A 27,702-nucleotide genomic window follows, 5' to 3' on the forward strand; every position below is an offset into this window, starting at 1 on the left:
TCTCTAGCCAAGACCGAGGACACTCTGTGAGCTTATCTATCTCAAAGGCTATCAATCAGCAGGTGCGTTTCTGTCATTTGCCTCTGCTGTGGTACATCTGCTTGAGATTGCCTCCCCACCCCATCCCTGCCAAACCTTGCTCATTGGAGTGGGCATTCAAGGTTAAGTGAGAACAGACAGGGAAGGCCTGGGCATCATTGAAGAAGCCAGGGATTAGGAAGTGCTGAGAGTGGGAGGGAGCTGGCATCTGCTGAAGTGCTTCTGGGAAGTTCCCTCTTTCAGGGCCCAAATTTTGGCCAAGGAGTTATGGCCGTCCATGAAAGTGGTCCCAGCTTCAGACCTGAAGTCCAAGTCTCTACTGAGAGACTGCTCTGATTTTGGATATAGATTTTTAAAAAAGTAAACTAAACAAAGAGAAAGCAAATTTCATGGCCCCAGAATCCTACTTTACCCATTTCTTTACAACCTGAAAATTGTATCACATTTTCTACAAAAGCCCAAAGACTTTTGAGGATTGAACTCATGAACAGTAGAATAAAATGATCCTTATTCCCCCTTTGTTACAGGCCCAGGTTGTCATGCAAAGGGCCAATTCTTTATAACATATAGGGGCAGGTACACAGGGATCTTAAACATGGATGATAACTGTTAGTTGTCCCCTCCACACACAACAATTCCTTCCTTGGACTTTCCCAGGGTCTTGGGATTGCCCGGCAGGGACAATGGACACGATGGCTGGACAACAGAGCAGATGTTGCTAATGGTTGGAAAGAGGGTGGGGGGATGTCCAAGTCTCTCCTGCCTTTATCAGGTACCTTGAAGGGGTTCTTAAAGATGCAGCTTTTTGAGAACAGTGGCTTGTGACCCCATATGGGATCCTGTAACTGAACGGAGGGATTGTGAAAATTCTGGCAACAGCAAAAGGTTTCTGAACGAGCAAGGTCCAAAATTTAATTAAAAATCAAATGCATAATGAGTTCCAGGTGTTTGTGGCAGTCCTTGCTGGTGCCACATCACATGACTTCTCTGCAGCTTTTACTTCTGAGTATCCATGTGCACTGTGCATGCTGTCACACCACAGTGCCCGAAACACCTCTGCACAGGCTGGAGGCTTCTGTAAGTTATGAATTGCAGTATTTTTGCTGTGCACGTGCAGCTTGAATGCAGAAAATGCAAATATTAATAAAGTTTTAAAACTAAAATAGTAAGGTTTTTTTAAAAAAATGTTCCTGCCACTACCGCTCTCATCAATTTAACGTATCTTTGGACTGTGTTGTATTAGAATGTTTAATATTAGAAATTGCTCTTTGACGCTTTGGTTTCAGGACATGGGAAAGTCAAGGTAGAAGTGACTGAGACGATATCTCTTTATTAACTGGTTTTCACAATTCAAGGAAATTCTATTCAGAATACGGAGGGAGAAAAGTATCCTCAATGGGCTTGCCCAGTGGTGGGCCCTGAATGCTACAATACTGATCTTCTAGGCAAGATGTAACACAGGTGCACTAGTGACATGGCTATTACGGGTGTAACCAATTTCTGATGGGATGCGAGGACTGCTTCATGGGAGGGAAGGCCTGCAGGACACTGCACACCTGGTCAAAAGCTCAGGTAGTCATAGGTTCAAGGTGGTAACCTACTATCGTTGTTTTGCTAAGCTGACATGTTTTCAAATGCCTCTAAGTATTTATGTTTCTACCCATAGATTAGAGCTACTATCAAACTTGAGTGGTCAAAGTACAGAGTATACATGATAATTGAGTATTCAGCCCCACATAAGACATTTATATCAACTGTCCCTAAGGCTCATTAGGGAACATCAAGGAAGGGGAGGGGTGGGAAGAGTATAAGAGCTGGAGAATGGAAAGGAGTGCTGTGAAACTCTGTCTTTCTGGAATGACGTGGCTGTTGGTTGCACTCATGAAGTCACAACAGCTATGGTTACCTGTATAAGACCTGCACAGGATCAGGCCAGTCACTCTTCCAGCATGGGTGGGAGAGGACAGGGCAGGCGATGTTTCTGGAATTCTGACACTTTAGAGGTGTTCGTTGGACTGTGGTCCTCTAAAAATGACAGGGTAAAGTACTAACTCCCTGGACCTCAGATGTGACTTATTTGGAAATGGGGCTGACGCAGCTATGATGGTGAGTTGAAGTCATAGAAGGGCAGATCCCTAATCCAGTATGGCATCCTTGTAAGAGGACAGTTAAGGGGTACAGATATAGTCCTGGTGCCCTGTGAGGATGCAGGTGGACGCTAGAATGATGGAGCTAAAAGCCAAGGAATGCCCAAGATTTCCAGTAAAGCGGAATCTAGGACAAGACTGGTGATGGGTCCTCCCACAGGCTTTAGAAAGGGCTGCATCCTGCATACACTTAGGTGTTGGTGTTAGTCCTCCAGAACTGTAGAGAATGTTTCCATTGTTTTAAGCCTCCCTGGGCAGCTGGGAAATCCTAGGAACTGACTCCAGGATTGAAGAGAGCTGTGGAGCTATTCTTCATAACCCCCTACTGTGTCTCTGCCTGTCTGCCTCCTGCAGTGTAATACTGCAGCAGAAGGTAGCTCCTCCCGGGAGCACACGCGGACATGTCATCCCCTACACCCTCTTCTGCCTAAATCTTCCACCCCATTTCCCTAGTCCTGCAGAGCCGGACATTATACCTTTCATAGTTAAGTTTCCAGTTCACATGAAAATTGTCCAAGACCGAGGGTGAAGGGGGACCCTGATGAACAATCACGGTCAGGACTCTCTGCCCGACCACAGGACCTACTTTTAGTCCTGGAAGTACACTTCTTGGCTGGGACCACCATGGCCACCTTTTCTTTTTTTGGTGAACAGGAAGTGGGTGCTTTTGGCTGACTCCTGGCAGGAACAGGAATAGCTCCTGAGTTCTACTTTTCAGGAGTCAAGGTTGGGTGGGGCTGGCTTGGCAGGAGGATGCATGGGCCAGCTGGGTTCTCTGGAGAGTTCTTCCCCAGACCACACAGCAGCCTGGGTTGCAAGGCTTTTGATGGTTAATTATGTGCAATTTGAGCTCTGACATTGCCCAAGCCTGCCTGGCACCAGGGTTTCATCTTTACTGTGAAGGAGCTGCTGCCCAACCCTCTGTGCTGTGGGAGCCCTTGCCCAGTGATCTGCTCCTGCTGGGGTGACAGCTGGGGACACTACACACCTGAAAGCTGGTGGGGGACAGATGGGCCAGAGGCACCATCCCACTCCTAGGAATTGCCGGCTAGTAAGAAAGGACTAGAAGCCTGATTTGAAGAGCCAGGAGCCAGAGCCAGGACATGTGACCATTATTAGCTTTTGTGTCTCAGTTTCCTCTCTGCTCAATGCAGACTGAGCTCCCCGCTTCCCCAGCAGAGGTGTGAGAAGGTTTAGGAGAGATAATGCGAATGTAGTTACCACCTGGCACACAACAGTGACAACAGTAGCCCCTGTTATTTGTGACACAGAAGGAGCAGTGGGACCGCCAGGTGGCTGGGTTTCTCAGCCAGTGTCCCATCCTCTGACTTTACTAGCACCCACAGCCTCCCTTGGAGACCTCTGGGCTCAGAGAGTGGAGGCTGGCCCTTAGATTCAAACCCCTGTACAATACTTTGCATCTCTGGGGAATGTTTACCCTCTTTCCCTCCTAGATGGAGCAGGGATAATGCTACAGGAGGCGGACTCAGAAGCTCTCTGAGAAGGAGGAAGGGCAGGTCTGAGCTATTATTACCTGAACCCATCTTTGTGGTTGTCACTGAGGTGGCAGGTACCTCCATGCTGACAGGGGTTCTGGATGCAGGTGTTGATGGGCACAGTGCAGTCCTTGCCCTGCGGAACAGATGGGGAAAAAAGCATCTGATGAGTGAGGCCTTTGACGGCTGCTATGACCCAGAAGACCCCAGGGATTTCCCAGAAGCCTCTGGGATGAAACTGAGATGGAATCGTGAGGAGGCCAGTATAAGACAAAGGGAGTCACTGCTTCTGGTGGCTGTTCATGGAGAAGGGGAGGGATGTGAGGAGCGCAGAGTTCAGGCGCCAGCATGAACGATTCCCAGAATTCACAGGCTTCTCTGTCTTAAACTGTAGGGCATGAGTATGGGTTGGGAGTCCAGGTGAGATTGGTTTCCAACTCTACCTCTTCCTGGCTGATGGTGGGACAAGCCCTTAGGGGCACCATGAGAATTATACAGGAGCTTTCACAGAAGGAAGAACTGTGACATCCTTGGCACACAGTAGGCATTCTGCGAAAGCTAACAGATGGAATTGATATTTGTTTCTTGAGGTTTAAATATCATCTGTAACTGGGGCAGGGGAACTAAGGTATAACCTGTAGTCTTGTGTTATGTAAACTGACACCCATCCCAGTTCCTCCTTCATTGGTTGGTCTGCAATAGAGCTTAGGTGCCTGCATTTGCCCCCAAGTCCAAGGCCAGGCCAGGCTGAGGACTGCAATGGTTTGGAGTGAGGCAGAATTCCTTTGGACCAGGTTCCTCTTCAGGGTAGGTATGACTTGAGAAGGAGCCAGTGTGTGGCAGGTGGAGATGATCATCCAGGTAGAAAGAAAAACAAAGGTCCTGAGTGGGTGACCCCAAGGCACTGACTGCAGGCACATTTCTAACATCTCAGAGACCCTCTCGGACCCATGGCTCCAGCTTCTCTTTTGGGGCTAGGGTCCTACACTTGGGACATGAATCCAGTACTTTCTTGGGACACACAAGCTGTAATAGCCCCAGGCCTGGGGAGGTGTCTGCTGTACATATTTTTGGGCCATGGGTTCAGTGACTTGGGTGCATGCCAGGCTAGGGTGATCATGGGAGCCCTCCCGCTGCCACCACCACCTGCTCACCATCTGCCTGAGAAGAGCCTGTCCCGTCTTTTGTTGCTGCCAGTGCTTGTGATGGCATGGGACTAGGGCTTCCTGGCTGTGTGGTTACTGCCAACTGAGCCTGAGGCATTGGGCCCAGATGCATCCTCCTACTCTCATGCATGCTGGAGCCTCAGGGCACTCTCCAGTAGCTGGAAGGCATAGTCCCGGTCTGTCTGGTTCTGTATGTGAGTCCATGCCCCAGCAGAGGTTTCTCAGAGGGGAGAGTGAGAGGAAAGTGCTCTTTAAGGAGCTATCTGGCTTTACCCCTGAGCCACAGCGACTCAGCGCCTCCATCTGAAAGTCAATGTCTGGAATGGAAAGTGCAATATGAATTCTCACTCACGTTGTTCAGCACATTTTCCATTCCGGGCCTCATGCTAAGTGTTTTATATTCATGATCACATATAATGTTCTTAAGAACCTTATGAGATTGGTACAATTGTCATTACACTCCCCTTTACAGATAGGGAAGGCAGACTTGGAAAAGAAGGTAATAGGTCTGAGACTACACAGCAGTTAGTGAAACAGGCGGCCAACAGATGAACCCAGACAGCTGAGTCCGAATCCAGCACCAGGCACCTCTATGCTGGACCATTTATTCCGTTCCTCTAAAAAACCTGGGCTCTGGAGTGCTATGGATTGGAGCCAAGTCTAGGCAGGCTGCTAGGTGCCTGAAGGAAATGATTAGTTTTCTTTGATCTTGTTTTTATGTTCCATGAAATGGGAGTGAGGTGGAGTATGCCTAACCTAGAAATTCAAAGTACACCAAAACATCAAACGTTTGAGTGCTGACAGGTTACCAGAAGTGGGAAATTCTACCCCAAGTGGAAAATTCTACCTTTGACCTCAGGAGATGGGGGTCATGCTCAAAATGCAGGTATAATAAAAATGCCTACGATTACAGGCTATGTGTATAAATGAAACAGGCTAATTTTCTTATTAGATTTTGGTTCTATTCTCTCTCTCTCTCTCTCTCTCTCTCTCTCTCTCTCTCTCTCTCTCTCTCTGGCTCTCTTTCCATTTTACATGGCTTCTGGATGTCCAACTCATGTCACTAGGCTTGTGTGGCAAGTGCCTTTATCTGCTGAGCTAACGCAATGGCCTGTCTCCTACCTGGACCTGAGTCTTGATGGCTTGTTTAGGCTGGTTGGTCAGCAAGCTCTATGGCTATGCCTGTCCCTGACCCCCAGTTCTGAGATGACAAGCAAGCATCATAATGTCTAGCTTTTAAATGGGTTCTGGGATACACACAGATCCCCACACCAAGACAGCTTAGTATGCACATGCAAGAATTATAAAATCCAGAAACACCTGAAATCTGAGATGCTTCTGGTCTCAAGCATTTCATAGGAGGTAGCGGCTCTCAACCTGTGGGTCACCCTTTCATAGGGGTCGCCTAAGAACATCAGAAATTCCAGATGTTTAAGTTACGATTATTCACAACAGTAACAAACAACATTACAGTTACAATGTAACAAAAAATGATTGTATGGTTGGGGTTCATAAAGGGTCACAGCATTAGAAAGGTTGAGAACTACTGATGTAAGGGATGCTCAGTTTCTACCTGTGCTGCAGGGAATGAATGGCTATTACAGAATCACATTACCTGTAAGGTACCTCACAGGCAATGCTGCCCTGTACATAACATCAGTGATGACTATGACTAGGGTCTGAGGCAGGGATGGGGATGCTCAAAAGTTCAGGGATGCAGGCATTGGTTGTAGTGGTACTAGAGAGATAAGTACGAAGGACAGGATAAGAGAATCTCAAAAAGAATACAATGGACCCTCCATCCTGTTTATAATCTGGCCCATCTAGGCTGGTGATCCTGCAAGTACCACTTAGCCCAGGCAGAATCCTTCCCCATCCCAAAAGGGAGAGATGTGCAGGATTTAGACCTTCAGGCAGAGTGCAGAAATCTAGGAGGCATTTCCTGGTGCTTGAAAACTCAGTAATTGGGGCTAGACATGGAGATTTCTGTCACATGTCCTTGAAAATTAATCACCATTTCCAATGTCTGCCTAATTAGCCCAATTCAATTCTCTTCCACTGCATTTTGCTCAAATCTATGGGAATTGGGATACCCCTCAATTGTCTTCCTTCTGTCCTTCAGCCCACTTCATCTCTTCTCTCTGAAAGGATCTAGGCTACTGGCTTTCTTTGAGAGTCTAGAAGCAGCTCCCTCATTGGAATATATGGGTTAGAGGGGGCTGGGGAAAGACTCAGAGACCTTGCTACTCAAAGTGTGGTCCATGGACTAGTAGCCTGCGCAGCCCAGGGGAGCTTATTAAATATATACCATGTCAGGCCTGACCCCAGCTCCCATGAGCCAGAACCTCAATTTTAATAAGATTCTTGGGCACACGAAAGCTTGCAAAGTACCGCTCTGAGTCACCGAACATATGTGCATGAAACTAAGTGATAGAAAAAATATCAGATATATTTTATTTGCCCAAATCCTGGAATTAGGTCATATAGACTGTCTCTAAACCTGCCACCAAGGTACGCAAAGCACACACGTGATGTGTTTTTAACCTCGTTATAACTCTGCTGGCGAGCATGATTGTTCCCTCTCTCAGGTAGGGGGACAAGGTAAATGGATAGTCAGTTGCTAGTGAAGACTAGGCTGGGTTCTGCATCTGTGCTTCATAGGTAGTGGAGTATGCATGAGTTCTTTGTATTTACAAATCTTAGCTCATCTCTCAAATGAGGATAAGAACTGATATCTCTGGATGATTAAGCATGCCGTGTGAGATAACACACTCCAACTGCTTCATTAAGGCCCCACCTTTCAGAAGACCAACCTCAATGGCTAGGTAGCCTTAGACAACTCTAGTTTTCCTAAGGCAATGCAGCGGTATGTGTAAGTCCTTAACACTTTGTGATGGACTGAAATCCAAATGAAAGTAGTAGCATGCCATCTGCTACTTACTGATGGCCAATGTCACACTTCAGTATGAGGGACTGGCTGGCATGCAAAAAGGAAGGTAAAAGGTGGCAATGTATTTCCTGTATACAAGGTCCTTTCCTAGGTGTATTGCACACATGACTGTATATCTGTTTCTCACAACCTGTGGGATGATGCATCCCAGTGTCCAGAGACACTGGGTTGAGGGGAAGTCACTGGGCACTGATACAGTTTAGCACATGGCAAAGCTACAATCCACACATACTTCTCTGTAATTCCAGAGCCTGAGAGCCCTCCCCCTACACTGAACATATATGCAGAGGTCTCAGTGGATCCATGCCTGAGTTATGTCATTCTCAATCTCTGTTCTGGGACTCTGCTAAATTTAAGGCTTCAGGGACAGGCATCTTTAAAAGGAATCCTTGGGCTTTTCTGTTTCAGGCCCATAGGTGGCACTCTGACACCATCTGCTAGCAGCCAGGGTGTAGCTGAGAAAGCCACCAGGTAGCGGTTCTCCAGAAACTGCTTTTCAAGCCTGTTGCTGTATATGCTCAGTTGCACAGTTCCTCGATGATGGAGACACTGTGTTCCATCACTCAAGCCTGTGCAGATGGTGCACATGATGGGCTGCTGGTTGCCCTGGGCTCTTGGCTTGTTTGTGTATTGAGATGGTACCTGGAAAACTGGGATCTGGAGTGTCCCATGGAAAAGCATTGAGCCACAACTTTGCTGATCCCAGCGAGGCCCTGAAAGGGTCTTGGCTATTGAGGAACTTCTTCATGTGAAGGACTTTGGCACTGGGACCATGTAGCCTTGAGTTTTAATGCAAGCCTACTGAAGCCTGTTTTTATATCTGTAAGAGGCTTTCTTCATTGGTTTGCTGGGAGAAAGGGTGACACAAATGCCAAGCAGAGAGTATGGCACATACTCCATACATATTAGTAACGAGACAGTGTAACTTGTTCTGGATTGTGCTAGGTAAGAAGAATGGGGGAAAATCTTATCTTGGAAGTAGCCTAGAATTCTGATAGGATGGAAGTCTCAATCCTTTTGCTGGGTTTGTCAACTATGATGGTAGGATTGGAAGCCCCAGATCATCGAGTCCTTGAGTCCTTCATCCCCTTAGTCCCTGGAATGGCAGTCGGGATACTGGGGTTCAAGGAATACCTTTACTAAGGGACCCTTTACCTCCCTGGGTTGCAGTCTCCCTGTGACTCACAAAGAAAATGCAGACAGAGGTAGCATTCCTTTACATTTCAAAGCATTCTTGTCAAGATTCCATGGGTCCTCTCTGATGGACCTTAACCTTACCCAATGTGCAGAAGGAGAACAGTGATATTATTGGCTAATGCCACCTGGAGGGCATGTCACATGTGTTTTAGAGTCATCCAGGCTACTCTGGGCAGCATCAGCTGCACGGGGTCTCCCCTGTAGCCAGGACATGGGCATGAGCGGTGGGCAGAGCCTCCTGCCTTACCTTGTAGCTGTAGGGGCAGGTGCAGCGGTACTGCTCCACAGGATCCTGACTGCATGTGCCATTGTTCTTGCATGGACTAGAGAGGCAGGCGTTACACTTGGCCATGATGTTAATGTCCACCGGCCCTGGGTAGCAAAATCAGAGTGTCAATGGTAGCTCTCTGAGTAGGCTAACTCATCTCCTGTCCCCCTCGGTTCTGGCTCCCTCCCATCTCTAGGCCCAGAGGGCATCTGGCTCTCTGGAGGCTGTATATCTAATCTGGCAAGAGTTCCATTAATTCAACCACTGTCCAGTGAGTAAGAATCACAGTGGGACATCATACAGAAGCACTTCTGCAGTCAAATCAATTACTGTAATTAGCCTGATCCGATTTGGGTGCTAATCTGCAAACAGTGAACCATAATTAGAACCCTCCTGTGTATCTTCTATTCCAGGAAGTTCTGGGCACAGGCTCTGTTTTGACCTTCCCCTTCTTTTTGCCCCTACCAAACCCTATTCCCATAGAATAGCCAAGGAGAGATGCCAAAGTCAAAGGCACACAGAGTCCTTCCTACAAGACCTTAGGGGAATTAATGTCCCACAGAAAGATGCTGACAGGAACACTTTGCTTTTTTTCCCCCACTGAAGTTTGAACTATCTCCTGTAGTGTTTTTTTTTGCTTGTTTCTTTTGTTTTTTTGTAAGGGCTGAAAGGAGGTCATGGTCCCCACATAGAGCTTTGCAAAAAGAGACTATGTCTACTGCTGCAAACAGCTTTGAGCATGAGCCATGGGTTATATGTGTCATACTTAATATCAGAACATTAATTGTCCTCGAGCCAACAATCCTCAACCTGGAGATGGGTTGATATTCAGTAACCATTTGTGGGTGGAGGAACAGAAGGGCCCCAGGGAGCTCTGAGACCTGTAGGTTTAACTTGGGCTTACATAAGAAAGAGAGAAGCCATCTGGCCATGCTTGAGGATTTCCTGGGGGCAAAGAAACTTCTCTGGGCACAAAAAGACAAGTCAGAACCAGCCTATATCCCATGCCTAGGCTGTAACTCACACCTGTTCAATCAAAACTGAGATTATGGGACCCAGAACCAATGTTATTGTGCAAGCAGTGGGGATCCAATCTAACCTTAAAGATGCTAGGCAGTGCCACCCAGATACAGCCCCTGTCCTTGGTTTTTAAAGTTTTTTCAGGCATCTCCCGTCCAGGGCTATTTGAGTACCTCTAGTACCACATCGGATGTTTCAGAGGCAGGAAATAGAAAGTTAAAATTGCCTTTAAATCAATGGAATGTTTTCCCACTTTCAGCAGTCACAGGGCACAGCCAAGTTTTAAAGGAAAATACGAACTGAACATTGAGATGCTAGGGGATGAGCAAAGGGGAATCAATGCAAATGGAAAATAAATTATGAAATTAAATTCAGGATGCATCAAAGTTAAAGAATTAAAGGAAGATAAAATATAGGAGACACCCTGACTATAAAGGAAGACAAAAGAACCTGGTTTGATAAGAAAAAGGCACTCAGAGGGTGCTAATGAGAGCAGAGTTGATTGTCACCTTGTTGGGAAGTCAGTTCTGCAAGCGGTTTGAGGAACACATATTTTGAGTCTCTGAATCTTACCTAAGGATATAGTATTAAACAGAGAAACACCTTCATGCATTCCCTATAAGGGAGAGATGCAAACATTGAAAATTTTAAACCAAAAGATAGTTGAGTAGGTTGTGGTGGAAGACAGCTGCACTGCGGTGGCCAGAAGCCCATGTTCTAGGGTTTAGAAAAACCTGGGGGCCTGATGATGTGGTCTTATGGATTGATTTGGGATACAGATGTGGCTCAGTGGGACATGCTTATCAAGATGATCAAGGCTCTGTCTGGGTTTGACCCTCAACACCACCAAGTGGGGAAAACACATTTAATCTCTTTAAGGTTTAATTGTTCTAAATATTTGACATGAGGGTATTATAAATATCTACCCATAGAAATATTGGAGAATTAATTAATTAATCTGACAAATAATAAATAAGAGTTAAATAAAATTATACATATTATACATAAAACATGTTTAACATGTCATATAAGAACTCAGGAGTGGTTTATCATAATAAAATCAATAAAAATTACATGTATGAGGATGACAAGATGGCTCCATGGGTAAAGGTGCTTGCTACCAAGGCTGAGTTCAGTCCCTGGGGTCCATATGATGGAAGGACATAACAGATACCCAAAGTGAAGTGGTTTCTCTCTCTCTCTCTCTCTCTCTCTTTCTCTCTCTCTCTCTCACATACACACACACACACACACACACACACACATACACGAGAGACAGAGACACAGGGAGAATAGTATAACGAGAATGCTAATATTATTGAGTGAGGAATGCAAGTTAGAGATGTTTTCAGCCATGGAAAATCTATGAAGAAGGAGCCAGTGAATACAGTCCACCCTCTGTATTCATGGATCTATCACAGGCAGATTCCACATTGGGAGATTCAACCAACTACAGATCATAAATATCTGGAACAAAACTGTGTACATACTAATTATATACTGCTCATTGTCCCCTAAACAATGTAGTATAACAACTTTGTATACAGCATGTACAATGTATTATAAATAGAGATACAGTGTAGCTATGTTACTTAGGTTATATGCATGAGATAGGTGGGGCTTTACAAGTTCCTTGTGCTTAGATGTTAGAAACACAGCAGATTTTGTGAGGGCAGAGGTGTGGTGGGCAGGTAGCACCTACCTTTGCACTGGAACCTGTGGGTGGGGGTGGTGAGCAGGAGTCTGTCTGCCATGGACTCCGGGCTACTGCATCTGGCAATGCCAGGCTCCTTGTACCCAGCTTTTACCCACTCTGATAACCAACGCAGATTGCAGTCACAGTGGAGAGGGTTGGTTCCCAGGGCCCTAGAAGGCAGAAGAGGAAGTTAGGTCCTGCCTGGCCTGGCCCCAAGGCTCCCCATTTGTGGCTCCCTGAAAACACAAGGTTTTGAAACAATTAAATTAGGAGTCTGGTATGCAGACTAATAGACATGTCCACCAGGCAAAAATCAAAGTTTCTGGAGTCTACGTCGAGTTCAGTGGATGTTCCATCCCCACCTAAGTGACAGCCCTCTTCTGAGGCTTTGTTCTCATTGCTCTGGAAAATTATGTCCTTTGCTCTACTCCAATCCTGGCTTGCATTCTGGACCTCTGGCCCCTGCTCACATGGCTCTCAAGCACAGGGTCTGTTAGGAAGACAGGGCCTTCAAAGGAGGTTCTGAGACCCAGGCTTAGGAAGCGGCTTCAATCCAGTGAGATCGACGATACGGAGGAGAGGGCTGCAGTTGAACCCAAACTTCTCCAAAGTGATTAAGAAAAAGAAAACTATCATGGCTCATTTAAAATATTCCTTTCTTTAACACTTCTATTTTTGATTTATAGAATGCATACATGTCACTATATTGCAGCTTATGCACACGACATAAAAATAATTAAAATTTATACAGAGGAGGAATGCAATTTTACGAACTTACCAACAGAGGTAGGAACCCAGAAGACAACACTACCTGAGAGCGCTAGCTAGGGAAGACAGGGTTGGCCTGGGAGTTAGGGAGACTGAGCTCTACTTGAAGTCTCTCTGGCATGATGGGTGACTTTCAGATAGTCACCTATTATTTGTGGTCTCAATCTCCTTGAGCGGAATAAGAACGGATACAGAATGGATGAGAATATGCCCGCTGGAGTCAAGGCACCCCAGGAGCTAGACTGTGCTTCTGCTATGGGCTGGCTGTGCAGCTTGGGGATGAATTCTTTAACTTTCCTTAGTCTCAAGTTCATCACATATAAGAGAATAAAGTGCCTTAATGCCATGAGAAACACATCTGATAATTCATTGAGCATGTTTAGGGTATGATAAGGGTTTAAACATTGACATCATTTGCCAGGATTGATGAAACCTTTGAAGGCTTCTGAGACCAGACATTGTGAAAAGTCTGAATACAGTATTGCAAAAACAAACTCCTGTCAGCCTTCTGAATGTCAGTTTTCCTACTTCCAGGTCCCACCAACTATGGGTCAAGAACAATTTTAAAAGTTTCATATATAGTGAATACATATAAACCTGGACTTTAGTTGGGCCTTTATTCTATAACCAATATATAGTATAACCATTATTCACAAAGTGTACACTGTGGTAGGTATCTTAAACAGTTAGAGACTATTTCAAGTCCACAGGAAGATGCATGACATTCTATGCATAGGCCACCTCATTGCACATAAATGACTTGAGCATCTGTGGGTTGTTGGGGCTCCTGGAGCCAGTCCCCTGTGCATATGGAAGGCCATCTGCCTAACACAAGGACAGAATACAGTCATGGCACTGTGGCTGTCACCATCACTGTTTTCTGTTTTGAGCCAATGTACATTAAGAAAGAGGCTACTTACAGGTGTGAAAGGGACGTCAGATCGTTGAAGGAGCCTTCAGGAACACTGGAAATGTCATTGCCATGGAGGGTTCTGAGGCAGAAGGCACAGGTTAGCAAGTGACCCCACTGAGACCAACACATTCACCCAGCCCAGCCACACTTCCATGGTTCCCACAGCCCCACAGCTAGTGGTATATTAGTTGTCATTGCCATTGTTGCGGGGCCATGGGCTCCATCTACAGCAGCAGCAGCAGGCAGGGGTGGAGGGGCTGAGGGCTTGGGGAGGAACCTGGGTGAGAATCAGAAAGCAGTTCCTTTTGGTGGTAGGAAACATGTTTAGGATAAACTACTTTTCTGAGCCTCCTTTTGTACACCTGAGAAGCTGAGCCACATCTACCTAACCGAACTATTAGTTTCAGATACAATGTCTTGTGTTTGATAAACTGTTGCTAATCCCATCCATTCTAATGCCAGGTTGCTTTCAGACTCCCTCTCTGCCATTTACCAGCTGTATGGCCTTGGGCAAAATGGCTTATTCTCTCTTGAGCCTCAGTTTCTAACTGTCAAATGAGAATGGCCACAGTCAGATTGTCACATGAGGGTCTGGTGCATATGTTAGACTATGAAGAAAGAATCTAGTATTTTTTTAAGTGCTGACCGATGAATGACAGGGACGATTGGGGGTGGTGGTAGTGGCAAGAATGCGAGAGAGAGATGATGGTGGTAGGACAAACCTAAACTAAAAATGTATGAAAAAGTCATAAGGGAACGTCATATTTACTTAGTTTAAAAACAAAAAAAATAAAAGAGTTTGAATAGAGGTACCATGTGTGGGTGGATAGTGCTGCTCCCAGAAGCCACAGATTACAGGTGAAAATTCAGTGCTATGATGGGCTGGCTGCCTCCCTAAGAACCCTAAAATAATACAGGTATCTGCAAGTGTGGCTCATTGCCCATCAGAATTAGGCGAGAAGACATGAATGCTGAAGACACCACATGCTCTGGTCTCAAGCACATAGAGAAATCAAGTTGGGACTAAACTGGAAGTTTCTTCCCCAGTGGTTTTGCTCTCATAGAGCCAGAAGGGGCTGCACAGGCTTCTGGGAGATAACTGTGAACCTTGTGTTCTATAGGACTGAACTGACTGGCCAGGCAACATGTGCCCATTGGTGCAATAGTAACAAGTCAGTTACAAGCAGGGGGAGGCAGCTAACTGACCATCCGCTGTTTAGAATTGAGGCTTGGTCCACATTGGAGCCAAAATCCTATGGCAGAAGAGGACCCAGCCAGGGGGCTGGGGGGGGTGAGCTGGGGAGGGGGAGAGACACCTACTAGGGTTTTAATTTTTTCTAAGTGGACGTGATGTTTCCATTAAAATGCCTTCTAGATAACTATGTTCATAGTTTAGTTTAGTGCTGCTGTTAGATCTGGTCAGAGAAACTTCTTTTTGTAGTGGCCAGTGGTGACTACGCAGACATGACTAGCAAAGTTCGGAGAGGAAGTGACTGTTGAAGGCTCTGGACATGGATCTGACTTAGGGAAAACTGTGAAAGAGAGGGCAGAAAATTCCTAAGGCCTGGAGGAAATAGAGGGGAGGAGGAGTGGCGTGGGAGGCTGACTTCCGGACAGGATATGGCTGATGCATTCTTGACTTCAAAGCAGCTATGGTTACTTGCATAAGATCTGCACAAGACTGACAGGACCCATCGGCATTTGACCCAGATGGGTAGGGAGGGGTCATGGGGCTCCATTCCTCCCCGAGGATGTTTAGGTTGCTGGGAGAGGGAGAAACATTTTCTACACTAGTACAGTCACTGGTAAGGTACTCATACTCCTTAAAAAACAAAAACAAAAACTCCTCAGCCTTAGCAGCTGGCGAGATAGCTCAGTGGATAAGAACACTGCTCTCCAGAGAAACCAGGTTCAATTCCCAGCACTCACATAGTGGTTCACAACTGTCCATAACTCACATGTGTGGTGTGACATAGGCAGGCAAAATGCCAATGCACATAAAATGAATAAACAAAAATTTAGAAGTATTAAAAAAAAACCCTTACTAGGGTTTGGGGTTTAGGGTTAAGGCTATACTCCTGTCAGTAACTCCAAGGAAACTTACTGTGCCACACAAAGAAACAACAAATGTGGCATGAAATTAGAAGGGAGACTAGTTGATGATGAAGGGGAAAAGTGATCCCTGAGGGTGGTAAGAGGCCAAGAGAGGAAAATAGGGTATGAATATGACCAGAACATGCTTGAAAACCTCACAATGAAAACTATCATTATGTGTGATTAATGTATGCTAATTGACAAAGACACACCATTCAGATTTCCGTGTCTGATGTACATCTGCAGGGACCTGAGTGAGATTCTGAAGGTTCCCAGTTGCACTGGTGCTGTTTGTCCTGGGGCCACGGTTCATGGGGAAGGGACTAGGGCTTTCTCCTATTGCTTAAAGCAAGGGTTTATCTTCCCTCTCCTGTAAAATACCCAGGGCCTTAGACGTGATGAGTAGGCACACTCCCTCTGTGCATGTATCTAGGCCAGAAGTCCTCAACCTGTGGGTTGTGAGCCCCTTGACAAACCTCTTATCTCCAAAATAATTTAGATTATGGTTCATAGCAATAGCAACATTACAGTTATGAAGTAGCAATGGGATAATTTTATGGTGGGGGTCAGCACAACATGAGGAACTGTACTAAAGGGTCATAGCATTAGTAGGGTTGAGAACCACTGTTCTAGGTGATGCTAAAGGCATCCCCTATCAGATGCAGAAGATAGAATCATTGGAGCAGTATGAAATTGACCTGCCCCTTGTTACACTTGGACCATCTGAACCTTGGGACCTCTGAATGCCCAGGTGCTCATAGTTTGTATAGAGATGGCAGGACCCATCTGAGTTCTTTCTGGGTCTGGGCAATCAGTGTCACAAAGACTGGTGTGAGGTTCCTCATGTGAACTCAGTGAATACACAATCTTTTCTTTTTCTTTTTGAAGACAGGGTTTCCTCTCTGTAGTCTTGGCTGTCCTGGGGACTCACTTTGTAGATCAGGCTGGCCTTGAACTCAGAGATCTGCCCACCTCCGACTCACAGACTTTTGTATGTCTTATGCATTGTGCTTTGTCATGCTGGCAGCAGGAAGGGCCTCATGATCCCTTCTGACCTCCTGCTCCCCTTTCTCCCAGGAAGCACAGGAAGGGACTGTCCCTGGAGTTCCCATGTGGACTAAAGACCCGAATCCATCGAAAAGACCCATGGCCATCCTTAAGCTTTTTAATAACATTTAGCCACTCAGGAAGATTACACTCCCATCTCAGAGGAGACTGAAAACCCAACATCACACCCAAAGTCTACCGTGACTTTGGCCCAGGCTATTGTCTGACCTCTGGGCTCACAGCCTCTCCTAAACCCCATTTATTACCCCTCTGAGGTTGCTTAGGGAGCTCTACTGCCTTCTCTATGGCCCCTGTCACAGAAGAGGTGTAAACTTCAGCCATTGGGCCTCCTGCATCTTTGCATTTCGTGCAGCTCCTGCATATGCACACACGTCCAGTTCTGAACACTTCTCTCCATTATCCATTCACTCCAGCACAGGAACACTGTCAGAGGGACAGTAAGAGCTCCCCTTTAGGGCCAGTGAGAGACAACCCTGGGCCTCCCTCCAGAATTCAGAAGTGAGTGGGAGGTTTCATTTTGCAGGACCTCCCAGCCTGTCAGGATGCTCCCTCCACAGGTTGGAATGAGGAGATAAATGTGCCCCACCCAGGAGGGGAACCCCTGCATGAAAGAGGGCTGAGGGGCAAGGCAGCTGCACTCATCTCTGGCATGCCTTCTCCTAGTCTCAGAACCTAGTCTACTCTGAACTTCTCAGTTGTCTGAAGACGAGATCATGCCCCCCCCCAACCCCCTCTCTGCCCCAGGTAGTTTGAGCTGGTCTCCTCTCCATTGGTCTGGAAGAGCCTATTATAATACTATGTATTTACTAAGCCAGCCAGCTGTGAGCATTGGGGGGAAAGGTACAAAGCCCCTAAGACCCCAGATGCTGGAGGACTCAGCGCATGATCATCTTTTTTTCTTGGATTTATTTCGTGGCCAGTCCTCTCAAGGCATTGCTCATATAAATTAGAATCCTGTAATTATATTTTCCACCAATTATAAGGCAGCAGTGAGCCCCATGATGCCATTTCTGGACTGGAGACAAGATCCAGTAAGCATTGGCAGTATGGTCCCAAGTCCTCTCTCCTGCTTCACCTTTTTTGTATTTAATTTAAATGTATTTTCATACAATGTATTTTGATCAGGTCCTCTTTCTTTCTCCTAACTTCCTTTCTCCATCTCCCTAGCCAGCCAACTCCACCCATTCCCCTCTGCCCCCAATCACAATAGCTCTGGAGCTACAGTTACAGGCTGCTGTGAGTCACTTGATGTGCGTGCTGGGAACTGAGCTCCAGTTCTCTGGAAGAGCAGCAAGTGCTCTTACCCACTGAGCCAACACTCCAGCCTCCATACTTGCCCTTGATCTTAAGGTCCTCTTTATAGGGTATCCATATTGTCACCCTCTAGAATGTTCTTCACTCCCTTCTCTACTTAGGTGAGCCTCATTGGCATCATCTCAGCCTTGGAAACAGGAGAACTGATTTGGAAACAGAACAGTCTTGGGTTCAGTCCCAACTGCATTATCTTAGGCAAAGCACTAATGCTTACTCAGCCTCAGTTCACTCATAGGTGAGATAGGAATAATAGGGTGGAGAATATGATAACGTCACAGAAGCCCTTATCCCTTGGGCAGTGCATAGTGAAGGCTTAACAAACACCAATGGTGACATTACAGAGAAGGTTGCTCTTTCTGAGAGCCTTGAGGTGGGCAGGGTGTGGTGATGCCTTCACTGGCCTGTGGCTCTCCTCCTCTGGTGTCACCCTGGGTTACAAATGCTTCTCAGCTTGACAGTTTCCCCTCTTAGAAGACAGCAATGGCGTCTCCCTTACTGTGTGTGCCCACCTCCCAGGTCAGCATTGTGGCTTGTCCACTGAAGGCATCATGAAGGAGAATGATCAAGAGCAAGTTCCTAAACTTTTCAGTCCCTATCTCCAAAGGGATAAGTTTAGACAGGGATATATCTAAGGCTTCCTCTTGGTTGTGAAGTTCCTGCTGAATTTTAGTGGTTATTTTTGATTTTGCTCTCAAAGAGTAAGCCTGCACCATGGTATGGAGGCCGCCAGCACCACCTTTCAGCTCATCAGCAGCATCTGCCAGGCTGTCAGAGGTGGGCCAGCTCTCTGGTGAGGCAGTGAGGTCCCTCTTGGGAAGGTAACCAAACAAAGAGCATCTGGAGCCCTGAGTGGGGACGTTGTAGGAGGGCCTCATGCTGTCCTTCAGTCTTGCTTCGTGGATGAGAAGCTACAAATCTGAAGGATGATGAATAACAGTGTCAGTCTCTCCCTCTGTACATGTTGGGACAGCCCCCACCCCCATCCTAACTGATTCCAGGTGCCCCTATGTGGGACTGGAGGAGTGACATTCAGGACCACACACACACAAAACATGTGACTCTGTGTGGGGCAGAGATCCTTAGGAGTGTACAGATCCCCAAAGAAGGACAAGAGTGCCCACAAGAATGTTCTCACTAGCTAGTTCACATCACAAGGGAAGGAGATAAAATATTCATTTTCCTCACACAGTGTGTTGTACGTGAGAGTCCTGACCACTCTCCTGCCTTCTCTGAAATGCACTCAGCTGTACTCCCTAACATACACTTACAGAGACAGAGAGACAGACATACACATACACACAGACACACACACACACAGAGACAGCGAGAGATAGAGTCAGGGACAGAGAGAAACAACCAGACACACATACACAGAGACAGACAGTAAGCAAACACACAACACACACACATACACACACACACACACACACACACACACACGACACACGACAGGCAGACAGAGAAAGAGACACAGACAGGCAGTTAAATAGATACACACACATAGATACACTACCTACAGACACGCACAGACACAGAGACAGACATAGACACACACAGAAATGTGCACATATGTACGAATACATCTCACTATAGATAATGCAATTCCTAATTAAAAACAAACTTACCCAGGACCAGGAAGGTGGCTCAGTAGGCAAGACACCTGCACAGAAGTGTGTGGACTTGAGTTCATATATGCAGAACCCACCTAAAGCCAGCAGTAGTGTTTCTCTGTCATCCCAGTTCTCTAGCAAGATGGGACAGCAGAGACAAGAAAATCCTTGGATGCTCACAGGCCTGCGAGCCTGGTGAACACAGCAGTTAACAACCAAGGATTCTGCCTCACATTGAGGACATTAAGGACGTCCTCTGACCTCCACAGGTGTGCTGCATGCAGCATGTGTGCCTACACTCACACACATGAACTCAACAAATAAATAAGCAAACAAAACACCCCTCATCTTCTGCCCAGCTCCCTAAACTGCCACCACATTGCAGTCTCCAGTCCTGCTCAGTCGGTATCAGAAGCCAGTCACAAGCCCTTCCTCCTCCTGTTCCCTTTGGTCTCTGCTCATCAGTGTCAATGTTTACAAGATCATATAATTAAGTTTCCTTTCTCACACAATAGCTAAGTAGCCCGTTTCCACGCTGTGTCCAGTTTTCATCTTTATCTCTTTTAATAACTGCACCTCATTGACTAGTTGTGTCATAATCTCTTTATACATTTCCCCATTGTGGTCCTGGTAGGTAACATTTAAAATTTAGGTTAAAAATAACAACGCAACAAAGACTCAGATTTATAGAACCTTTCCCTCCATTTTGGGTTTTTCTGTAGTGTAAATTCCTACAGGTGCAATTACTAGAAGAAAGGACACAAATACCGTAAAAATGTAGCCCATAAACGCTGTTATTTTTCCTGAATTGGTCCTTATGCAGAAAATGGCTGCTCCCCACTGAGGTACTTGGGTGGAATGAGAGATTCTGAGATCGGTTTTATGACCAAGATCTGCTTCTAGCATGACCATGCTAATGTCTGCTGACTCTTAACTCAAGAAGAAGCAGCCTCTTGCTGAATGCAGGCAGACATTCCTGGGACCTCATGATGGTAGTGGGGTTGGGGGAGGACACATAAGGAGCCCCCAGCAGGCTGTGATGCTCACACCATCACCCCAGCTAATGGACAGATGGACAGGGATAACCAATTTCTCTCTCAGAATCTTTAGATTATCCCCATCAGAACGCCTGCAAATCTTGAACCCATGCATGGAGATCCAGTTAAAGCTGGTAGGTCTGTCTTGTGCCATCCAGCCCATCCCCAGTAGCATTAGATTGACTGAAGGACAGATTGGAGACTGGGATGGAGAGGGGCCAGCAGGCAGTGAAGCGGGAGCTGGTCTGGCTTTGGGCTGGATGAATGAGACCTATCCACTATTGCATTCAGCTGGAAACAGGGAAATGGTTTCGCTGATGTTTCCATTTCCAAACTCCCTGGAGAAAGTGGATAATAAATAAGTGACAATAACAGATTGCACACTGTCAGTATGGGCACTTCTTTGCCCCCAGAGAATTGATTTTTAATAACAGTGCAGATGACATGTGGCGGGAGTTGTCGCTGACATGGGTGTTTTGCAGGTCTTAATAATTCACACCAGCCCAGAGCCTCTGAAATGGACCAGGTTGGTAGGTGCTGTTTGTGGATAGCACTGAGGCAGGAGGATGGACTCAGCACACTTGGCCAGTTACTTCACCATCCAGGTCTCAGTTTCTCCATCTCTATAATGGGTATCATCCTCTCAAGTTCACAGTACTATTGCAAAGGTTCAGAAGAAGGAATGGCCAGACCTGATCTTTCCAAATATGGAAACAATGATGGACTAGAAAATATAGTTGAGAGTTTGAAGAGCAGGATGACATCTCTGCCTTCATGAGGAGATCCTTTAAAAGTGACAGCAGGAAAAGACGCAACTTTTTTTTTGTTCCAGTAAAACAGTGCAAGGTAGAAAGGTATACAAGTTGGACCTAGAGTTGGGGTAGCACAGTGTCCACTTGCTCTGGCAAGCTCCCGCTGAGACCAGAACAAATAGAGTTATTCCATATCCACCGTTGCCAGAGCTGTGATGTGTGTTTTAGATGCAGCATCTCATTACTCCTCCTAAGATTCGGAGAGGCAGTTACCATCATTATCTGGTTTTTATGGGTGAGAATACACACAGGGAGGGAGGGGCAGAGCCATGCTTGGGAAGGAGAAGCCCTCTAGTCTTTGTGTGAGCTCTCTAGCTTATCTGCCTCAATGGAGCTGCCCTCAACTCAGGGGCAGGACAGGACCAGGCAGGCATGAGGGCATATAAGTGGGGAGGGTACAGTCTGTGCAATCCTGTCTGCAGAAATGCAGATCAAGAGCTCAGGGATGGCTGGGACGCTTCAGTTCCCAAGAGAAGGTGGACATCGGGATTTGTTGGTTGTACTTAAATGCTGGCAACTTGCTAAAACTTTGATTTTTTTTTATTTTTTTTTTTTTTTTTGTGAGACAGGATCCTGTTAACTAGTCCAGGCTAGACTCAAAGTCACTAAATAGTCTAGGCTGGGTTCTTCCTCTTAAGCTTCCTAAGGACTGGGATTACACATGTATGTCATTGCACCCAGGCCTAAAACTTTTGGTTTTTGGAAAAGATACTTGTAATCCAACCTTCTGAGCTTGGATGGCACCTGGCTTTCCAGCTTGTCATCTCTGGTCCTTACAAGCTGTGTCACCCTTCTGAAGCCATAGTGACTACCTGTGAGCAGCCTGCCCATCATAATGTGTCCCCACACCCCACTCTGTGCTCATGAGAAGGAGGACACATTTGTGTAGCCTAATTTCCTAATCACAGGTACACACAGCAAAGTGCAGACCTGAGGGGGTGAGTGATGAGCTAAAGGTTCATGAGTGGCAGTGTGCAGAACCTCAGGCGTGGCTGACTCATAGAATCTTTACCCCACTGAATAAATAAGGGTGCCAATGAATGGGCTTTGCACAAAGGACAGTGGGGAAGGCAGCTCTGTACACCTCATGCTAATATCCAGTACCATGTAAGCTGACCCAAGACCCTGTGACTTACAGCACTCGGAGTGACCGTAGACCGTTGAAGGCATGGACTGGGATGCATCTCAGTCTGTTGTAGCTCAGGATCCTGTGGAGAGAGAAATGTGAGCCCGCTGGCTGCTCCTGTTCTCGTGGGTGCATTGTTTACACTGCGGACCCATCAAAGCAAATGTTTCCTCCAGTTTCCCTGGTTTAATATATTGACAAAGGAACCGTAATACAGAGGGAAGAGAAACCTCCTATCAGTCCGGGAAGCTCCTAAGCTGGTCCCCCACCCCCATGTTCCACAGCAGACTGGCTCTCTAATCAGCTTTCCTACCACCTCCCTCCACTGTCAAATGGTGTGTGCTTACAACGTGCCGAGCTAATGGGAAATAAATGGGTCTGAGCAAAACATAATTGTGTAGGAAACCCTCCACTGGGAAAGAACATGCGTATATCCCAGAAGGCATTCCAAAGACAGCCTTCTTCAGAGGTAATTAGCTTCTAGTTCCTCCATCTGCCAGGCCCCTACCTCCTTTTTACATCTTCTGATGACTGAAGTCTGCCTTTCACTAGGGCAGCTAAAGTCTTGAGGACCAAGACAGCAAGGCAACTAGGGACTGAGGGGCAACAAGACATGGGCCCTGCCCATGAATGTTAAACGTGAGATACCACCATACTCACAGTGTGGAGAGGTGGGACATGTTGCTGAAGGTGTAATTGGTCAGCATGCCGATGCTGTTGTTGCTCAGGTCACTAGATAAAGTTTAAAACAGAAAAGCCACGAGTTACTGTTAGCTGCACCTGAGGGAGCCTACAACCCACTATTACATGAGTACACCACCTATCAATCAGTCCATTCACTACCACCCGTGCACCCGTTCATCCACCTATCCATGCACTCATTTACGTCGATTCACACACTCACCTACTATTCCTGCACACCTTTGATCATCTGTCTAGATATACACTCACTCATCTCCATTTGTCCTTCTGTATGCCTCCCCATTCTCATATTTAATCCACTCACTTGCTCATTTTTCCACCTATCCCCCTCCCACCCATCCATCACCTACTCATACATTGATACAAATGTTAATTTTTCCATTTACATTGTCCTTGCCCACCCATTCATCCATGTATTTACTCATTCAACGATTAAATCATTCAATTACATTCCTATTCATCTATTTCATTCTAACAAAACATAACACATAAGAAAACAATCTCTCCTTATCCTCCCTCCCTCCCTCCCTCCTTTTCCCTCTTCCTCCCTCCCTCCCTCCCTCCTTTCCCCTCTTCCTCCCTCCTTCCCTTTTTTTTTCCTGAGATAGGATTTTTCTGTATAGCCTTGGCTGTCTTAGAACTTGATCTGTAGACCAGGCTGGCCTAGAACTCAACAGATTTGCCTACCTCTGCCACCCCCTCCCCAGGGCTGGGATTTAAGGCATCAACATCACTGCCTGGCTAAAAAATGTGTAGTCCAGGCTGGCCTCAAACTCATGACCCTCCTACCTCTATCTCCATAAGTAAATCCTACCGGTGTGTGCCAGCACAACTGTCCCCCTGATCAATTCTTATCACCAGTCCTCCTTTGTCATTTATTCACGCCATCTGGTTTTTCTCTTAGGAGGAACAAAGTTGGTGGGAGAAGAGACCTCTATCCACTACACCCTCTGGCTTTTCCTCAGAGACAAATTCCCAGAACAGCAGGGTGATTATTAACTGTACACTGAAATCACCCAAGGAACTTATAAATCTTCTGAAGCCAGAGTTCCCTGCCTGTATATTCTGATTAAAATGCTGTACGTGGGTGTTGCGACAGTATTAAATGACAGCATGAACAGCTCCTACCTGGGTAATTCTGCACAGTAGAAGCCCGTGACCACTGCTATAGAACAGTGGTTTTCAACCGGGGCTCTCTTGTTTTACCATTCCATTTGGTAATGTCTACAGACTTTTTTTTCCCCTTGGCTGTTGCTACTGGGAAGTGCTACTGGCTTCTCATAGAAGCCAAGGTCACTGCCAGGTTTCTCATGATAATCATGACAATTCTCCTAACTAATAATTATCCAGCCCCAGATGTCCATAGCTCTGAGTTTGAGAAAAGTTAATACAGACACTGGTTTCTGGAGAACAAGAATGGGACCAAATGGCGGCTTTCTGGAACTTTTCATTAGTGGGCCTCTGACATTCATTGGGAAAGAACCCTTCTTGTCTCTTGTGGACTGGCACCTGTGCCTCTCAGGCAGACACAGGAATTACCACTTGCCCAAGGAATAATTTTACCCCTCTGTCCCACGAAGGCAAGGCAATGATGCCGCTGAGGGGCAGAACTCATGGCCCTCTCCCATGCCCAGGTTTCCTGTTTCCCATTCAGGGGTTTTCAGGTTTTTGGGAGCCTGGAAGCTTGTAGCAGGCGTTATTGAAGGCCCTTTGTTTAAACCTTCTACTTGAAACATTTTTCTGGGAAACCAGAGAAGGAAGAAGGGATGCCTGCTTGAGCTCCTGGCAGTTTTTTAGTGTGGCCACAGCTCTGAAGGAACTGGAAGTTCAGAAGGCTTGGGAATTCAGCTTGGAGCCTGGGAGGTCAGAGGCAAGCCAATAGGGAGGTAGTTCAGAGCCCATGATGACATGCTTTGGCTATTTCCACACATTTGCCCCGCTGGCAAAACATCCTACATCAGCCTGGTCTGTTTCCTCCCAGCTGTCTTCCCTGTGCCATGCAGGCATGCAGGCATGCAGGTTGAGAACTGCTGCATCTGTCCCGGTGCTGTTTTCTCTTTCCCCCATTGCCCTGTCCCACACCACCTCAGGAAGGGGAAACAGATGCCTGCCACGTGGCAGGCTCCTTACATAAGTGTCAGCTGTCGGAGGGTGGACAACTCTTTGGGCACCGCTGTTAAATGGTTTCCTTCTAGGTACCTGAAAGAGAGGCACAGAGTGATCCCACTGGGAAGGGTACCGCACACCATTTACATCCTCTGAGTTAACCTTTCCTGAGTTACATTCCTGAGTTAACCTTTCCATACCCAACCCCAATACCTGTCGTCATTGTACACTTGTGAGATCACTCAGTCGGTGATATTTATCTCTACTAGACTGGTAAGTTTCATGATGGCAGAGTTCATGCTAAAAGTGCCCTTCACTGTATCCTAGCAGGGCTCTTAACACTGCTGATAAATACTAGGGTACTCAATGCAAATTTGTTTAGTATTAATAAATGAAGCACTCACTTGATGTTGACTTGTAACAGTATCTGAGTAGCAGAGATAACACAGTCAAGGAACCACTTACCCAAGGTTACTCAGAAACAAATAGTTGATCTAGACTCTAACCTAAGGGTTAGTGGTTCTCAACATGTGGGTCACAACTCCTTTGGGGGTCACATGTCAGGCATCCCGCATATCAGATGTTTACAATGAATCATAACCGTAGTAAAATTACAGTTATGAAGTAGCGATGAAAATAATTATATGGCGTGGAGGGGGGTCACTACAACCCAAGAAACTGTATTGAAGGGTCAAAGTATTAGGAAAGTTGAATACCACTGGTCTAGAATTTGGACCCAGGTCTCCCTGACAATTCCACGTGGCTTTTACTTAGCTCATGGGAGGGTAGTTGGGGAATTGAGCCAACAATTGTCTTAAGAACTCAAATTCAAATTGAGGGAGACTCGAAGTGTCAGATGATACTCAGGGACAGTCTACTAGAGCTCCAGGGAATTAAATGGGAAAAAATGAGGGCCTCAGTGCTTAGCTCCCCCCAAAATGGGGAAAAAATGTGTGTGTGTGTATATGCTCACACACGCACACATACATACATATCTTTACTCTTTTTAGCAGATCTTTATCCCAGACCCCAGTTCCCTCCTCCTCCTTTTGTGTCCCTTCAGTCTCTCTTCTACTTTCTCTCTATCATCTCAATAGTAATCACTTGTACCAAAGTTTGTGTTCTGTTGGATTCATTCAGGGGAATATTCATGTCTTTTTTCACTTCTTTGAATCACATGTTTTAACAGAGTGACATTTTGTGTAAGTCACTCTCACTGGGGGACATTTCTCTGGGACTGGTAGTTTTTGGAAGAGGTAGGTTGTCTTGGTTTTTCATGTCACTTTGTGTGTGTGTGTGTGTGTGTGTGTGTGTGTGTGTGTGTGTGTGTGTACTTGTGCATGAAGAATTAGGCCATTGGTTGATTTTTTTTAAAATGTAGGCAATCTCTCTTCTAGATATAAAGTCACAGATTAATCCTAACATAGTGCACCACTCTCACCAATAGATGGTTCATCTGGACCAAGAAATAAACAAAGAAACAACAGAATTAAGTGACACCACAGATCAAAAGGACTTAACAGATATTTACAGAATGTTCCACCAAATACTGCAGAATACATACTCTTTTCTGGAGTGGAATTTTAGAATTTTCTCTAAAACTGATCATATGCTAGGATATAAAGCAAGTCTTGGCAAATGAAGGACAACTGAAATAACTTCTTGTATTCTGTCTGACCACAGTGGAATAAAGTTAGACATCATGGAAAAGAGAAACTATAGAAATTTGCAAACTCATGCATATTAAACAACACACCATAGAATGATGAATGGGAGAATGGTCATTGAAGAAGCTAAGAAGGGGGAAAAACTCTTAGAATTGAATAGATACAGATTGACCATATATAAACTTATATGATATAATGGAAGCAGTCCCAAAGGGAGGTTCACAGTTGTAAGTACCTACATTAAATATCAGAATGACCTCAAATAAATAATTACATGATATTCCTCAGGTCCTAACAAAACAAGAATAAGCCCCTAACCTAGCTTCAGTGGGTATTTTCTTCCAAGCCTGAGTTGGATCCAGACAAACTTTAGGGGAAGTAAAGAACCAACCATATAAGCTGTCCTCTGACCTCCATGTGTGCACATGCAATTCGTACACGAAACCAGTATCTTCCTAATACTCAAACCAAAGAAAGACACAATGGAAAGAAAACTGTGGACGGGC

At 45.9% G+C, this 27,702-nt stretch overlaps 1 protein-coding gene across 1 annotated transcript in view; it reads right to left on the reverse strand.

The window, feature by feature from the left end:
- The window catches only part of Slit3 (slit guidance ligand 3), a 561,683-nt gene that overhangs the window by 25,922 nt on the left and 508,059 nt on the right, over positions 1 to 27,702 (reverse strand). The window contains exons 21-27 of the mRNA XM_051180959.1: positions 25,554 to 25,622; positions 23,382 to 23,453; positions 22,732 to 22,803; positions 13,668 to 13,739; positions 11,986 to 12,149; positions 9,243 to 9,367; positions 3,721 to 3,818 (exon numbers count right to left, since the gene is read on the reverse strand). Coding sequence (XP_051036916.1) covers positions 3,721 to 3,818; positions 9,243 to 9,367; positions 11,986 to 12,149; positions 13,668 to 13,739; positions 22,732 to 22,803; positions 23,382 to 23,453; positions 25,554 to 25,622 — 672 coding nt within the window. The remainder of the gene's footprint in view (positions 1 to 3,720; positions 3,819 to 9,242; positions 9,368 to 11,985; positions 12,150 to 13,667; positions 13,740 to 22,731; positions 22,804 to 23,381; positions 23,454 to 25,553; positions 25,623 to 27,702) is intronic.

This window comes from Phodopus roborovskii, unplaced genomic scaffold (assembly GCF_943737965.1).
Source record: "Phodopus roborovskii unplaced genomic scaffold, PHOROB, whole genome shotgun sequence".
In the NCBI taxonomy this organism is placed as follows: Eukaryota; Metazoa; Chordata; class Mammalia; order Rodentia; family Cricetidae; genus Phodopus; species Phodopus roborovskii.